The sequence below is a fragment of the Psammomys obesus genome, unplaced genomic scaffold (genome assembly GCF_907164565.1).
Source record: "Psammomys obesus unplaced genomic scaffold, mPsaObe1.curated_primary_1811, whole genome shotgun sequence".
In the NCBI taxonomy this organism is placed as follows: domain Eukaryota; kingdom Metazoa; phylum Chordata; class Mammalia; order Rodentia; family Muridae; genus Psammomys; species Psammomys obesus.
Genome location: NW_026591450.1, coordinates 3,051,107 through 3,069,218, shown reverse-complemented (window position 1 = coordinate 3,069,218; position 18,112 = coordinate 3,051,107). Strand labels below are relative to the sequence as shown.

The window sequence follows — 18,112 nt, the reverse complement described above, 5'->3', positions numbered from 1 at the left end:
TTGTGTACTTAACCTTGCAGAAAACCAAAGATACAAAAGACATCAAATAAATGTTCCCACAGCTTTAAAGAGTGAGAGCTGAGTACTGGCTTGATAATAACCAAAAGGAAGCTCACTCTAAGTTTATGTGACATGGAGTCCTGCAGACCCCATACGAAACCCAAGAGTTTTATCATTGTACTGGGGGTGAATTAAGAATATAGCGGCCTCATTTGTTCATCTGACTGGTCTTCCATGGGTCCGTTCCTATCATGTGTAACCCTGAAGGCTCTGGCTACTCTACTTCTTTCTGTACTCTCAGAGCTCAGTGTCACTAATCCTTGCTCCAGACTTTCCATCCCAGGAAAACCGTAATGGACACTTGACCAGCCAGACCTCCTTACCTTGGCTTTCCATTTTATAGTACACTTCTTTTTCATCGACAAAATTATTCTTAGTCAAGGCCATGTGACATTAAAAAATTACCTCCTCTGGCCACAAGATGAAAGCGTTTGAAGACACATCCTGAAAGCCTCGGGTGCCATATGCACATAAGAATAACATATAATATAAGCTGACGAAGATTTCATAGAAAACTGCTTTACATGGCTACATATTTCAAAGGCAGATATAGTTTATTTATAAATAGTGTTTAGATACAGAAATTAATAACATTTCCCAGATCCCTAGTTTATTAGTACATACACACCAGAGAAGAAAGATGACAGATTTCTGCCATTTGACAGAAAAACAAGATTGGTTATAGACAGATGTTCTAGCAGAGACACAGTGGCAGGTCACCTTCAGACTACAAGCATTTGGGGTTTGTTTTTCATTTGGGGGCGCATCTGAATAATTTCCCCGGCTACACTTGTTCTCACTCACTGCCCATGCTATGCAATTGCATCCATGGGATTTTAGTTTTATTCCTTAATTGCCATGAGTTCTGCTAAAAAGAAATGAATAAACAGTATCTAAACTTCCACACCCATTTTCCCTCATGAACTCTCTCTCTAAATTAATTTGTTCCATATATGCATCTGCAGATACAGTCTAATAGGGTGAAAATGGAGAGTTTTGCCCATCTGTTGTTGAAATGTTGGTGGTGTCTGAACACTAGCCACACTTCTATGGTAGTAATACTTTGCTTTCAGACTACATGTCCATGTAGGCACGGGCACTTGGCAGCCTGGAGGTTTCTAACCAAGGATCAATGCTTTCTCTGTCCCCAGGAGCACCAACTCAGTGGGTTCTGTCAAGCACAGTCAATAGACTCTGAAAGACTCCAGAGAGACACCTATTGTCCAAACGGGAGCAGCAGGAAGCTATGGGGGTGAATGGAGATGGCTGTGTGAAGACAGGTCTCTCCAAATGCTTTCAGCCTACAGAAAACCAAAAAGAGAAGTTTTCCATGTAGTCATGGCGGTATAGTTTTTATAATGTTTTTTTTTTTTAAGCCATGTTAAATTCCTTCATGGGAAAAGGAACGTTCCTACAGTAAGGGTCTAGTGAAAAATGCAGAGCTAGGTGATGACACTGCCGACTCCCTGCCAAGGACACTGCCCCCTTCTGCCTCAAGAGTAGATAAATCCAGGATGTGAGCAGCTTAGGGATGAGGGGTATGTGCCCTTCCCCTAGAATGCCAAAGAACTGAGTCATCAGCGACTTCTGCACAGAGGCAGTCATCAAACTTAATCTCTAGTCAAGAAATGATATGTGTGCTCTCCCCGCCACATCTCTACAGAAGGTATACGCCAACTGTGAACAACTCGAAGACATTAAAAAAATACTGAGTTTTCACAAGGTGTAAACACCTCTCTTTCTTGAAGTAATATAAACATAAGGTCTAGACCAGGGCTGGGTCTTGGAATCCGCTCTGCTCATTTTAACCTTGAACCTATACTCTAACCGTAACAGTCTGCAAGTCTGTGTTTGAACAGGGTGAAAGTCCATTCCTTCATCTTTCTAGTGTGCCTTTTCAAATATTTATGAAGAACACAGAACTGCATTGGGTAACTCCAAAGGGAAATAAAAACTGCCAGTTGAATTTATAGAAACAATGTATAAATAAACAAGATGTAGGGTTCTTTTTTTTTTTTTTATAAGAACTTGGAAAATAGGTTTGTTACAAATTCACTTTTTGCGGAGTGTCATGTCTGGCTCAGCTGCTTCCAGAGGCTCCACAGAAACATGAAGAGTCCCTAATGCAGGTGCGCGAACCACAGCTTGTCGCAAAGGCTGGCGGGAACTCATCCTACTGCTAGGCATCAATGACACTTTGATTTGCTTACTTCCTACGCTAACAGGAAAGGCAGAGACCAAGCATGTGAGAAGAGCCAGACCCAGTACCCATTACTTCTTTTCATGCTTCTTGGTCAGCTCGCGCCCTCCCCGCTGGCCCCGGGTCCTGCCGTCGCTGGGTCCACCATCTGTCCGCAGGCTCTCCTGGGAGACTTGCCGCACAGCCTGCAGGATGGCCTTCTGCACGATCCGCTTGCTGGCATTCTGCAGCTTCAGCTCCTCCAGCTCGTCCCCAGGCTTGTCACCTAGCCAAAAGCATGGAAAGGAGGAGAGAAGAAGTTCAGTCCCAGAGGTCAAAATGCTGCCAGAAGGGCCTTGCAGCGCAAGCCTCCGTGTCTCCCTCCATTGTTTTGCCCTCTGATGTACCCTCCTTGATGTTCTCACTATTCCAGAATCCCTAACTGTGAGAGATGGTCACAAGACAGCCCTGGCCAGCGAAGTCCTCTGGAAAATCTGTTAGGAAGGGACATACACACACCCCAAGTGTTCAACCCTAAATACTTGTACACTAGAGCACAATAAAAAAAAAATCAGTAGGGGTCATATTATATGTATATATGTATCTATATATATATATATATATATACACACATATATATGTATATATACTATATATATATATATATCCATATATAAATGTAACAATAATAATCATAGGTAAAGAGGTCATGCAGTTGAGAACAAGGGTGGAGGGACATGGGAGGAATGGAAGGAAAAGGAAGGAGATGGAAGTGTTGTAAATACAGTACTCATATAAGAAATTCTCAAGAAAATAATAAAAAAAAAGAAGAAAGGTGGACAGTGTGGTGCACACCTTTAACCCTAACACTTCGGAGGCAGAGGCAGGTAGATCTGAGTTTGAGGCCAGCCAGGCAGGTCTACAGAGAAAGTTCCAAGACAGCCTAGGCTACACAGGAAAACCCTGTCTCAGAAAAGGAAGGAAGGAAGGAAGGAAGGAAGGAAGGAAGGAAGGAAGGAAGGAAGGAAGGAAGGAAGGAAGGAAGAAAAGAAAGAAAAAAGAAAGAAGAAAAGAAAGAGATAGCAGGGGGCAGCTATTTAGAAAAACTTTCATCAGTAGTAGTATTACGGCTGTTTTAACTTTTTGAGAGTCTAATATAATTACATCCTTTTCCCCCCTTTCTGTTCCTCCCTCCAAACCCTCCCATATACCCTTCCTTTCTCTCTTTCAAATTCACGGCCTCTTCATTCATTAATTATTACATACATGTATGTATATACATACATATTCCTAAATATGACCAGCTCAGCCTGTATTATGTTATTTACATGTATGTTTCTGGTCTGATAAAGTCAGGAACTACACTCAGAAAACCTTACCCACCTGCCTGCCTAAACATGAGCTGAATAAGGTCCACAGCACACATGCTAAGACAGATAACCGAAAGTCCACAAGGCTCAACGCTACGCAAAGAATTACAGCAGCTAAAGAATGCTAACAGTGGGAGAAAAAGACTTACCCCGGAAGAACACACCAATTGTCTACCCAATATCAAGCGGTCAGCCCTGAAAACATGTTGTAAGACACATTGGGGCTCTGTTCAATTCCTCCCGTGCCATACAGTCATGAATCTTGTGCAAGACACTTGACCTTTCAAAGCTCACTTGCACATCTGTAAAATGGCTGGAGACACCCAGTAAAGAAGATTTCTGTGGGACAGAGTGATGTAACATCTATTCAGAACTCTGTGGGTCCTGGTGCAATGCAAGCATCTAGCAAATGTCAGTCATGGTGTATTCCTGAGGGGCTAGACTAAGCTATGGAAACAGAAAAACTAAAACAGAAGACTGCTCCATGCTTGTCATTATCCTGATGTTCTTCCAATCTGACCTTCACCTGCCTGAGGGAAGCTGGTCAAGCAACAACAGCCCAACTGGAGCTGGAAGGAAACAAAAGACAGAATGGAGAGCAAGAAAAGGGTTTTGAAGACTTGTGAAAGAAGCCAGGTGTGGTAGTGCCCACTTGTAGTCCTTCATATGCGGGGCAGGAGTAAAGGCAGGAGGATCCGAAATTCTGTGACCCAATATTTAAGCTAAAATTTCATTTCTTCATTTACAAACAAAAATGGATTAAAAAGTCAAAGGCAGTTTGTGCCAGCCCCAGTCCAGAAGACCCTGAGTGGCCAGAAGGTTGGTTTGACTAATGCTCACTGTGAGCTACCCTTTCATTGTCCTCATTACCTCTATGTCCTGTGTTTTGAATATCTGCTTGTAAGGGACATGAGGAACAAAGTCATTTTCAGGGAATGCACAAAAAAAGGGGGAGGAATGACCAAGAGAACTTAAGAAACAACTGAAGATAAAGAAACATATATATATGTTTCATATATATATATATGAAACATTATATATATATAATTATATATATATAATTATATATATATATAATTGAGGCTTGTGCTTGTGCATCAGGAGTTTAGACACTTGCTATCCCTTTCTCCTAAATGATAAGGGAGGGGACAAGGGTGTGATTAGAGGGACATGAGCATCATACATGACTTCTTAGCTGAACATCATAGCTGCAGTCATTGCATTAAATGAGTTTTCCTCTGCCAAGACAGACAGCTCTCCATCTGCTGCTGACATCCTCTCCCATCCTGTTATATTCCCCCCAGTTCTACAGCCCCTACTTACTCTTATCTCTGCTTATCTATGACTTGTCTTATTGTGTGCTTGTACAAGCTTCTCACAGGTTTCGAAGCTAAAGTACCACTGATTCTTGTCATCAGCTGAAATCCTTTGGAGAAAGTCTGTTAAACACAGCACACCACTGCTGTCCTTAGCAAGCTGTCCACTAACGCTAGCCACTGAACACCTGCCACTCATTCTGGTCCATTCATTGTGAGAGACCAAAAGATTAAAAATCAGCTATTAATATTTAAGGCCTGAACTAGCTGGGTGGAGAAGTCCAGGAATGCCCTGAGGGGAAGAACCCGCCTTACTGCATTCTTTCCCCACCCACTAGAGATACAGTTGCTAGGAAACTGGCCCATCCCCCTAGGGAGGGACACCAGATCATTAATGGTCGGGGACCTTCCTATAGCCAATCAATTCAAAATGTAGCATTTTGACCAATAGATGCTTGCCAGGCAGAAATTGCCCCTGCCTTGGGCATGCTGGGAGGAACCAGAATCTTTAAATCACCCAACTAACCTGAGCATGGGGCTCTTGGCTCTCACCTCTTTGGCAGTGGGGGGTGTGGGCCCAAGCTGCAGCTTGCAATGATTTATAATAAAAAGAACCTCAAGTATTTACAGTGCAGTCTGTTTATTAAAGAGCCCTGGTCTTTTGGGGTTCATGAACTGGGCAGAATAGTAGATGCTGGGGAGCTCAAGTCTACAGTTAAGAAGGCAGTTAAGAATTTCTGCCCCTGGGAGAGATCTTGAAAGAAGAAATCACTAGGACCTTGCAATATGGGCAGAACACGTGTTCTGTGCCCAATATAGTACTCATGGAGAGGCCAAGTATTCATTTGCAGGAACATCGTGTTGGAGAAATTCCTTGTGGAGACCCAACTTTTTTTAATGAGAATAGTGTGAAGATGTACACTACAACCGAGTAGAAGGCAGAGGCAGCCACAGAAATGCCTGATGCCTCGCCATTCACTTACCGGCATCTAAATTGCTGCACTGTAACCTACACATTTCAGGTGGCCCACTGCCTGGTTCTTAATGATGCGAGTGTCCTCTGGCCTAACTAACATTTTCAATACCATTTCCTTTGTCACAGAAGATGGCAAGTCTATTTAATTAAACCTGCCATGCAAAATCAAGAACGTGATACAGCTAAGTTTGTCTGAGGTGTTTTCCTGTGGAGAATTGTTAGTCCCTTTCTCCTGCCCGGGTTCCCAAAATGCCTTGCTTTCTGCGGATCCTTCATTCTTGACATCCAACATTCCAGAAGCCAATAGGAGCTCTGCGGCTCCCTGCTATTCTTGTCAGAGATTCCTCTTCATGTCCATCTTACCCACCCCGGTGGAAGAATTTAGTAGTTTGCCATGTGGCTAATGGTTGGTGGCTAGACTGGATTGGAGACTTCCCCTGATAACTGGATGTGCATGTTTTGCTCCCCACCTAGCCAGGATCACACCAGGAAGACCAGCTATGGACTGGCACCAAGGGAGGGGGGGAGCTGTAGTGCAGCAACTGGCTCTCGACATTTTGCCCATTGTATGTGATCAAATTCTTGACTCTGAGATGTGAAATGCTGTTTGCCATCCCAGTGCCATATGGTACTAAAGGTGAACTTGAGATACCTTGAGCTCCCTGAAACTCTGCTGTCTGATGCTATTTATTGACACACACATGTACACACATGTGCTCACACATATATGCACCCATATGCATGCATACACACACACACACACATGGGGTTCTGCTGGATAAGGCTGAAGTCAGTCATCTCCAGATAGCCAATCACTTACGCTTGGTCTACGATGGTAGATGCCTTTTGCTCAGTGGAGTTCTGAAACATCTCCCCTGATCTCAGTGATTCCAGGTCTTGTAAGGAGGCCACATAGCCCTCAGGGCAGAATACAGGCCACACCCTCTCCCTGGTAAGGATACTGATCTAGCAAGCATCTAGAAATTCCTAGAAATGCCCCACCCTGCTAAGGATCTTAGTCCCACAGTGACCTTCAGCTCTACTTGGAGATCCCCTCTTCCCCCCCCCCCACCTAGGATAATCAAGTACTGTATTTTCCTTCTTGTGATAGGACCATTTAAATACCAATGACTCCCTGACCCTAGTGAACCAAACACATTCACCCTCAAAATCCCTCCCACTGCCAAGGGTTTTATTGCCTTTGATTTCACATGAATAAAGGTATGCAGGTTCTCCATTTCTCACTTCAAGACCACCTAAGAGTTATCATTCATTCCCATCTGAGTCTCACCAGTCCAGCCGTCCAGCTCACTGGGCCTGGGCCTTGCTGGCCCTACACCTCACCATGCCTGTGTCTTGGCTGCAAGCTGACCAGGTGTGGGCCTTGGCTGGCACCTCTGCCATGCTCCGCACTGCAGCTTGACCAAGATCTGTAACACTTTGGTTTCACCTTAAGCTTTAGAATGCCTGAGCTTCCTCTGCAACAGGCTATCTCATGCTAAAAGACCTAAACTGTGCTTATGGCATTCAGGCTTCACCCTAAGGTGCTCTAGCTGCCCCTGGGAGAATCCCAGTCTCTGTCTAGAAGCTGAGTTTCAGGGCCCCAGCCAAGATCCATGCCCCCTCAGAACAGGAAACAACACTCACACACATACATACATACACACATGCTTGAAACCTATACATTTAATAAACTAGCTGAACTGGGTCATCAGCCCACCTGACCCCAGCTTTTGACTCTTTCCTCTCATTATCTCTTTATTTCTTTTTCATCCCCAATCCCACAAACCCAGGACCCTGTCCAGACCCCTTACATAGCTGGTTCTGCTCAGCTAATAATTAGTATTGATTCTTTATGTACAGCTGTTAAAATTATGATTCTGACAACTATAGGAGGTCACAAATTTGCATCAGTCCTTACCTCTAGAAACCTAAATGCCATTTGTCTCTTATTAAGTTAGGCTTATTATATCCTGCTGCAGTGGCTGTTGGCAAGGGCCACGGTTGCCATTCTGTCTAGAGACAGAAGTGGGTGGTGGCTTTACTTGCATCGCACAGAGAGAGTGGCACAGGCTGTGTCATCAACAGCAACTCTCCGATGGGTCACCAAGCCTGCCAGAGGGAAGGAGGGCAGAGGGATCATCTGCTTCTCCCCACAGGCTCTCTAATACATCACATTGCCAGTGGCAACCAGCCACACATTTTTTGTCTTCCCTTCTGATCACTTGACATTATAAGGGCAGCGCTATTATCCATCAATGACCAGCATATGAGACACAGTGAACGAGAACTAATTCTGGTCCCTTTAATAATGTAATGGTATTCGTTTCTCTGCTGTGCATACAGGAATTTTCCATGAAGGACCAGATGTTAGGTCTCACTCATCTGAGCCAATTGCTAATGGAGCAATGCTGGCTGCCCCACTTTGGAACTGACAATGCTGAAGTTCCAGATCCTCATTTTCCAGCTTGATGTTAACCTCACCAATCCCTGCTTTCCCCAAGCACCATAACCAACTAAGAAGGAACATTTCTAACCTCACCAATCCCGCTTTCCCCATGAACACCATAATGAAATACCGAGCATTCTAGAATCTCCAAAAGTATTTTTGATAATATAGTCTTATCAGCAAGTGAAAGACACTTCTGATCATATTTAAGCAGTATCCTGTTATTGTAGCTCCCGCCCCTAGCAAAGCAGGTAAAGAGGCAGCGAGAAGACTGCCTTCCAGTACCCAGTGACATTTCACGGCATGGTTACTCCCGTAAGATGCATGGAGAGTTCTTTATTACCATTTCCTATGGAACAAAATGATAAGAATCAAAAAGACTTTTCAGTTAGTGTATTCTTTGATGGATCCTTACACATGCTCAATACAGTCTGGTCACATTCACCCACCACCTTCTTTTGTCTTTTTCTAATCCACACAAGATCCTCTCTTCCGGTCAAGCCTCCACCTTTCTTTTGTGGCTTGTTGTTTTACTTTGTCACCAAATGGGCTTAACCACAGCCCCACGTGTAGGCTCAAGTGTGAAGCTTCCCACTGAAGCATGGATAATCCACCAACAGTTACATATCTGAAGACAACAAATTCTCTTCTTTCTGTGTGGCCCTGGAATGTTCCTTCATGTGGCAGGGCCCCATGAGCCCCTCTCCCATCTCTGACTGAACATTTAGATGCTCAGTCTGATAACCACACAGATAGTTACAGAAAAGCCCCTGTGCATGGCAGCACTGAATGGAGCAGAGCCCTGCAGGCTGAGGCATTTCTCTTTGTGTGTGCATTCATCCTCAAAATAATTGCAGATCACATTCTGCAGAGTGCACAGCCGCTTGGAAATCAGAGGTCAGAATACAGAACAGAACAGTCATGGCCCGGCCCTGTTTGCTCATATAATCTAATGGGAGAATTGGGTTTTAATTGAGTAATTGAACAGGTTTACGATTTTGAACTGGAACACACACACTATGACAGAGGAACAACTGGAAAGGTGACTGGTCTAGGCTGGGATGAACAACAAATTCCCAGACAAGAACCTTTTGGATTGACAGGGAAAGTAAGGCGACAAGAACAAGAATGAGAAGGAGGTCAAAGTGGAAAGTCCCAGACAGGTGTAAAAGCAAGGCTTATCAAAACATGAGGAACCCTGCATGGCTGGGCATCTGTGAGGGAGAGGAGGAGACAAGGGGTAACATTTAGGAAGGTGGGACAGCCCAGATTGTTCAGGTTGTGGAAGGGCTCAAGAGGTCTTTGAGTGTTTTTCATGGCAAAGCAGCATAGATTATCAAATCTATGCCAGGCAGCATAGCTGGAGAAATCAGAGGACAGCTGAGTCATCACACTGGAAATCTGTAGGGTCTGGAGAGGCCCAGAAAGACAGATGGAATTTGGACCTGCCAAGGAGTCCAAAACAAACGGAGTCTTTTCTGGTCTCAGAAGACAGGGCAGGCATGGGGCTCACTAATAAAGCCACAGAAGGCTTTTAGCTTTAGAGCCGCTGAATTATTTTAGCACATAATTTAATTTCTACCATATTACTGGGTTGCAATGCCTTAGGGAAGCCATACAAAACAGTGCCAATAAAAACCTGAAAAGGAAACGAACCGCACTTTAATCTAGGAATTGGATTTGATTATATTAGGCACAAAAAGACTGAGGTAGTTGGAGAAAGGATGAATGGAATGGCTGGAGTTAGCAGCTACCAACATTAATTATAATACAACAATAACCAGGAAAGAGCAGAATTTACAAACATCTAGAAAAGCATGGTCTAAGTCCAGGAACAACCCAGCAAATATGGGAGCACCCAACTCATGACAAACACACCAATCAATCGGTCTGAGACACAGAGTTTGACTAATTCACACTCCACATAATTGTTTCCAGGTAAACTTTATATCTATATTAAACATAAATTTGGAGCACAGAGGCTGTTTCAGACGGTGAAACTGCTCCTACGGAAATAGTCCATTCACCCAAACCCATAGGGGCCCCACCACAGGAGGAAAGAGCCTTCATACGTGTACAGACTCGATTTGTGGTGTAACAGCATAGACTGACTGCGCATGAGCCACTGTGTGAAGTGGAAGGCTCTAACTGTTGTGCGTGTTTAGGGACACTGGTCACATGGGAAGTCTTTGTGCTCTTAATTTTGTTGTGAACCTAAAATTTCTCTAAAAAGCAACAAGATCTCTATCTTTGCTGTTTCAGAATGTGTTGTATGTAGGATGATGGAGGGTGTGAGCAAGTATTCCTGTGTGTGAACTCTGGTGCGGGGAGACTGGGTCAGAGGACAACCTTCCACCTTGTTTGAGAAGTATCTTGTTGTCCAACCCTGAATTCTCCAGGCAAGACATCTCTCTCACCCCCTTCCCTTCTAGGGATTCTTTTATTTCTGCTCCCATCTCCCAGGAGCACACTAGTATTGTACAATTTGGCTTTTAGGCCGGTTCATACTTTCAGAACTCCAGTCTTCAAGAGCAGGGAGCTAGTAATTAACCTTATCCTTTGAACCACCTCCTCTGCCCTGACCACCAATGGATTTTTAGAAGAAGGGGGCAATTTAAAAAAAAAAAAATTGTAAAGGACAAAAATTGTGTGGAGCAGGAAAACACCAAGGCGGGGTTGGGAGTGGCGGATTGAAGAGCGGAGGAAAGAAATTTGCACTGGAAGAATTTGGAGTAGGGCAAATGCTCATGAAAATGTTATGTTTAGGTGTTTAAATGTTGCGTTTTCTGAGCACGTGGAGAACAAGAAACTCAATCAAAAGTGGGTTAAGAGTCCAGGCAGCCCCAGAGCTGCTCCGATGGGTACAGGACATCAAACGGAATTAGCAGAAATCTAGGTTTCCGCCTTTCACACCATCGCTTCCAGCTCCTACTTGCCGGTCAGCCCGAGTTCTAGAATGTTCCTGGGAAGGGGATGTTTAGGAATGCGAGCCACAGGGATGGGAAATCAAGAATCTGTCCAGCAGCTGGGCTGGCAGTACTTCGAGCCGGATACAACTTCCCGTCGTCCCTTCTCGGCATCCGCCAGGGCGGACGACAGCGCCAGGCTGCTGCCCCCACATGCCTGTCCTAGAGCTGCAAGCCCACACTTACGAGGCCGGTGCCCGGCCCCAAGGGTGCGCGTTGGAACGTGGCCCGGAGGGAACAGAAAAGCCGCGCACGCACCGACTGGCCTTGCCTCCGGGCAACAGGATGGAAGTCGGAATAGAAACCTGGGCGGACCGTGAAGCTGGGCCGCCGGCCCCGCCCCGCCCCGCCCTCCGCTCATGCAGCTTCTGCTGCCCCCTGCCGGCCTCTGCCAGCATTGCCTGAGCCACGGAGACCCAGAGGTCACAGGGCTGAGAAGAAGCCCTGACCCCTGGAGACAGAGGTGTGCTTTTATTTTACCAAATGCACTTAAACTGCTCAGAAGACCGTGCATTCTAGCCCACTTATTTAAAAATGGACTTTCAGGTCCTAATTGGAGTTCGGGAGCAATCCAGAGGCTTCCTGCCGTATGATTAAGAAAAAAAGTACTTGACCACAATGCCAGAGATCTTAAATAATTAACGAAATATTTTGATCTCCTAAATAAAACTAGCCAGATATTGGCTCTTCTCACCCCCCGGGGCGGGGGGAAGGATCGATGTGAGTATTAATAATACGAATGGTTTTAAATGAACCCTTCAAATGCACCCTCTCACTGGCTGTCCTCCCTGGAAAGCACGAAGTCATTTCCATAGCCACGATCTTCTGCTACAGAAAGATTCTGGAAGGGGCGAGCCATCAGGAAGTACAGCTCTAGAGCGGTTTAACCACATTAGCTCTCATAAGTCACTCATGGTCTCTAGAAGAAGAGTACATAGGAAGAAGGAAAAGTAGATGAAGGTGTAGAGGGGAATATTTCCTCTTTTCTTTGAACAAGTAGGTTCCGAGCATTTGGGAATAACCCTTTTGTAATGTCAAAACATCTCATGCATTCTCCTTTCGCCATGCTGAAAAGGAAGTATGGATTCAGCCGTGCTCACATGAATTTGATAGTGAAAACCCACTTGCATTTGGGAAATACTCGGGAGAAGCTGTATTCCACCTGTGGAGGTTCATAACACAGATGAAGAGCAGTGGTTTGCGTGAGAACGCCCTCTCAGGCTTACGCATTAGAAAGCTTGATACACAGTTGGCAGAACTGCATGGGAAGAGTTAGGAGGTGTGGCCTTATGGAAGAGGTGTGTCACTGGGGGTAGGCGGGCTTTGGGGTTTCAGAGGCTCACACCATGTCTGGCTGGCTCTTTCCCTGCCTCGTGTGTGGGAATCAGAATGTAAACTCTCGGCCATGTCTGCCGCTGACCTACTGCCATGCCTCCTGTCGGGATGGTCATGGACTCTGGCCCTCTGGAACCATGCAAATTAAACGTTTGCTTTTTGAGTTGTCTTATCCTTGTGTCTCTTCACAGCAATAAAAAAAGTAACTAAGACGCATTGGTGTTGTCCCCTAGGAAACACGTGTCTTGCTTGGAGCCCTGCCAATACTGTCCCCTAGACAGCGCCTGGCCTGCCTTGCACCCTAACAGGCTGGTACTTGAAGCAACCTTTAAAAAGCCGACAAATGTGAATTAATTCCTAATGATGAGTTGGCAAAGCCATAATGAGGTTTGGGGCAGGACTAATATATGGAAACATAGGCTTCCACAACTAGGCGTCAATTCCAGTATCGCCTAAATAAGTGTGGCACATTAATTAAACGACCACTTCTGCAAGTTTTGTACCAAATAGACAGCGTTAGGAGTAATGGAATGGCCAAAATTTCTCTCGATGTTTAAGTTTTTTAATTTACTGTATTGATGTGTGGTGGAGTATGCCATACATGTGTCATGGGACATATGTAGATATCGTGGTACAACTGGCCGGAGGACTTTCTCTCCTTCCACCACGGGGGTCTTGAGAACAGACTCTGGTCATCATGTGTGGCAGCTTTACCCCTGAACTATCTTGCAGGCCCAATTTCGTACTTTTTTTTTTAAGTGTACTGTGAACAATGTTCAACATATGAAAGAACTGATGGACATAAAACCAATTCTGTTTTCAATGTCTTTCTCTTGTTTAGTGCTCCAGATAAACCTTTTAGTCGAGCTAATAAAGACATTATGAATGGACATCATGCTCTTGTTCCCAATTTTAAGAGAAATGCTTTCAGCTTTTCCCTGTTTCATAAAATGTTGGCTATGGTTTGTCCCGTGAGGCCTTCATTGTGTTGGGGAGTGCTCTTTTTATTCCTGGTTTGTTTGGAGCTTTTATTGTGAAAGAATGTTGAACTGTATAAAATGTTTTTACTGACTAAGGAGGTGATGGTGTGGTTTCTATCCCTTGTTCTGCTGCTGTGATCTATTATGGTCATTAATTTGTGTACATTGAAACACCCTTGCAGCTCGGGACTGAAGCCACATGATCGTGATGAATGGCATTTATGGTGTGTTGTTGAATTTGACTTGCTCGGGTTCTATTAAGAATTTTTATTTATTATTTTTTTTTTTTGCATCTCTGCATACATGGGCTTTTTGTTGTACCTTTGTCTGGTTTGGGTGATATGGCGCTTGCCTCAAGGTGGGACCTTACCTTTCGGTCCTACGAAAGAGTGTGTGAGGCCTGACAACAGTGCTTCCTCGGAAGCATCCTTAAATTCCATGAAGCATCTGTGGAAAAAGAGGCAGGAGGACTCTTTGGTGCTGCCATCTTCAGGTCCATGTACAGGTTTGAGTACTGACTAAACTGGAGTTCTTTCCCCGTAGCTTTGCCTGAGGCTGCAAACTTGGGGTGAGGAAGAACCGTAGAGTCTGTAATGAAGAGCCCAAAGGCAACCACCTGCTCACTAGCCCACTTCCTCATAGTCCTTTGTTCCAACTTAAGTGACCATCTTGTCTTTGAACCTCCATTAGCTCAGCCACCGAGGCCTTTTGAAAATGAATTGGGACCTCCCCGAATTTGAAAGGCAAGCTCAGTGTCCTGATTCAGAGTCTGTGGCTTCCATTGCCTGCATGACCACCTTGCTCCTGCTGGTGGGGGCCTCCCTGTGTTTTTCAAAGTGGCATACGGGAGATCTGGTTCCTAGTGTGTGTCTGGCATGTGCCCACCAACTGGGAGACCTTGATGGAGCCAGTTTCTTCCTCCACGAAAAGAGTGCAATCAAGGCACATCCTCATAGGGTTGTGATTACCAGTGAATGTGGCCCCTCTCTCCTCTCCAGAGTGTCTGAGCCCAAGAGGGACACCCCTGCCCTGTCCTGTTCACTTCTGTCCCCATGGACAGAATGCTGTCTCTTCCCCATGGACACTTCCTAAGCATTGTTCAGTGGAAGACACCCCCAGTAGCTTTCCATCTCTGGCCTAACTTCTCCCCGCCTCTTGGCTGCCATTAAATCTCCGTTCTCGCCCTCCTTTGCCCTTTTGTTGCTTTGCCACAGTGTACTAAAGCACAAGAAGAAATGGCCCTGAGTGATGGGCTTTGAACACCAGCCTCAGCCCTCCGCAGGGAAACTGCAGAGCACAGGCAGGAGTGAGGTTCTTAGAAAACAGTCTTTGATTTCCGGATTTCTGCCACAGGGCTGATGTCTAATTTGGAGATTTTTTTTTTTTTTTACACTAAGTTTTCATCTTCTATGTAGCAGCTTCTGAGAATCTCCAACGCGCATCTAAGACACCATCAATTTAAATTTCATTTCTGTGGCTGTCTGGCTTCAACTGAGCACACATCACGCTCTTATCCATTCACACACCATTTTTGAAGCAAAGGGATGAGAAGGCATGTCACTGTCCCTTCACCTACAATCTGAACAGAGAGAGAGAAAAATTCCGCTGCTCGCATGGCTTTTGCGTGGGTGAAGCTCTGTTAAATGTGGCTTTTCCTGTACCTCCCCGCAACCACAAGAACCGTGGCTCTTTTTACTGTGTTGGGGTTAATTAGAAGAGGAGAACAGTTGGCTGGAAACAGAAAAAGGGAAGCGAAGAACAAGATAAGATGTTCTGTGTCTCCTCTCCTTGGTGGTATTTCAGAAGGGAAACCAAGCTGAAGGAAAATAAGCTGACTTTATAAATGCTCACTGGAGCCATGCACCACAAGCCTCACACCAAATGTCTCCCCACCCAGTGTTTCCATGAGTTTTGAGTTGCCAGAAATGAAAACTCCAAGTTAAATTCTTTGAGCTTTTTGTCTCAAAACAAGACACTGAAGGGGGTGGGCGAGAAAAGAGAAGTAATATCTCTGAGCATACCAAAAGTTCCCTGTATCTAGCTGCAATGAGAGATAATGCTGTGAATCTTTCCAGCTAACATACAAGAAAACAGAAATGAATTACGTGATGCACAACAGCCAGTAAAGATGTCAGCATGGTAAGAACTGTAGTTTTTGCTCTTCGTGCTGTTCACAACTTTCCTCTCGTCTTGATTGTTCCTAGAACAGGATGTTCTAACCACAAAATCTTTTCCCAAGCTCTGCCAGACCAGAGGCCAAAGCACCACCATCTGTTACTTGGTTGCTGTCTTTCAGCACCTGCGGCGTAAGAGCTAGACTTTAAGACAGTCTTCTGAGTGTCCTGTGCAAGTGCATTGTCTCTTGATAAGAGAGCAGTTGGATTTTCTCACAGTCATGTCCTTGCTTTTCTTTAATATTGTCCCAAAGATCAACAACTGTTGCTGACAGCTGTAGTTTGTTCTTTCTTGTTGGCATGTACTGTCTTATTCACATAGCACAGTCACAGAGAGAGATTTCCAGCTGGGGCCATTTTGGGGCTAGGGACTGTGTACACTGTTATTTTGTTAAAGCTTGTTTATCTTTATCGTTTGTGGAGAATGTTGGTGCTTTGCTGTGCATATATGTGAATGTGCGTGCCTGGTGCTCACAGAGGCCAGAAAAGGCTGTCAGATACCCTGAACTGGAGTTACCGACAGTTGTGAGCTGCAGTGTAGGTGCCGGGAACTGAAGCAGGGTTCTCTGCCAGCACAGCAGTGCTGTGAACCGCCGAGTCCTCCCTCAATCCTGTGTCCTGTTATTTAATGGTCAGCTTTACGCTCCCAGAGAATGACTCATGTGATGAATGGGTCTGACCAAGCAGATGATTCAAGCCCCAACATGCACAGTTTGCCTTTTGCATCTAAGCAGCTAATTTCTAAGTGTACATTGTACTTTGAGAAGTAGAAACCAAAAATTAACCATTCGTTTCAAAATGCTGTTTACTTCACCTACACCTCTCTTGGCCTCAAGTCAGGATATCATTATGAGGTCTGCCTGCTTTAATTAGAGTTAAATTTGTCAGGCGCTTAGCTCATCGACAACATAACTACTTCTGTGATAGTTTTTGAATCATTGACAGAAGTAAGTCACATGGAAAATGTTCAGATTGTACTTTGTGGTAAAGCCAAAGGCCAGAAACCCTATCAGGTACATGTGTCCTCTCCCCATGAGTCACCGTGTTCCCTTTTGTCACCATCCTCCCCTGTTAGTCTCCTCTGTCCCCCTAGGCAGTTTTGCTTTTGTGTTACCTAGCATCCATCCATCCATTCATACACAAGTGTGTGTGTGTGTGTGTGTGTGTGTGTGTGTGTGTGTTCTAAAATCTAGGAACCACAGATACGAGGAAAATGTAATACCTGTCATTCTGAAATTGGCCTAACCATTTTCTTGCTCCTAAAAAGCCATTTTCATTCATTTCTATTAACTTTAATCAAGTATTACAAAACATTGTTAGATGGCTCCCAACAAGTCAATGTCTTTAACCTACAGAGAATCCAGAGTATGTACCTGGGAGAAAGTCTTCAACCTTTTCAACCATAGGGAGACAAAATATGCTAAAAGGAGGAAGGTTGAGAAGAGGGAAGGCAGAGGGTTGTGAGGGGAACATGCTCGATATACAATGTATATGTATATGAAAGGACAGAAAATGAAAACAGACATTTTAAAGCCCAATTCTATAAGGTCTTCCTTTTGCTAGGAAAAGTAAACCTTCATAAAACAAGCAGGAAGCAAAGTTAATTCAATTTTATAAAAGTAGGAAGATGAGAAGACCTTCTTCTCAGAAATGTAAGCAGGCACAGGTGATTCAATACAGAGACTTTCCAATGAGGAAAAGGAAATGCTGGCAGGAAATGTGATCAATATGAGTGCTCGGAGGCTGAGCAATATGACTCAATATCTTCGAGACCCATCTGCTATACTTATTTGAATCACATAATGTACTGGACAGTTTATTTTTAACATCCGCTAGAACAACAATTGTGCCTTTTTAGAAGACTGGGGAAAAGGTACAATTCTAACATTGGGTGAATAAAAAAAGTCCAGTACATATGTGTGTGATGACATCTGTTTGAGGACACATGATAAACAATGAAGCTGCATGTGGACTGAATGCTTTGACCATGTGCAGAAAATCTAGAGTAAGATGAACAAACCCATGGTTTAGAAAACTCAAATCTGAGTACAAAATGCATATAGAAATAAATTTATGTAAAAGCATGCAACGTCAGGCTGTAGGTAAGCAATACACAGAAAGATGATAAAAGATGAGAAGCATCCTTACTAAGATCTGTACATCTTATTAGAATGTTCCTTTACCCTAACAGGTCAGAACTCAACCAATTAAAAGAATAAGCTTTTAATTTCTTAGAATTTGGAGTACAGTTAACACAATATAGAGACATGATTGGGTTATAAATATATGGCAATTGTGCATTTAAAA

General features: G+C 44.3%; 1 protein-coding gene across 1 annotated transcript in view; it reads right to left on the bottom strand.

Moving 5' to 3' along the window:
- Positions 1 to 608: 608 nt before the first annotated feature.
- Akain1 (A-kinase anchor inhibitor 1) overlaps positions 609 to 18,112 on the bottom strand; it is a 44,239-nt gene continuing 26,735 nt past the window's right edge. The window contains exon 2 of the mRNA XM_055610125.1: positions 609 to 2,525. Coding sequence (XP_055466100.1) covers positions 2,332 to 2,525 — 194 coding nt within the window. The 3' untranslated portion in view covers positions 609 to 2,331. The remainder of the gene's footprint in view (positions 2,526 to 18,112) is intronic.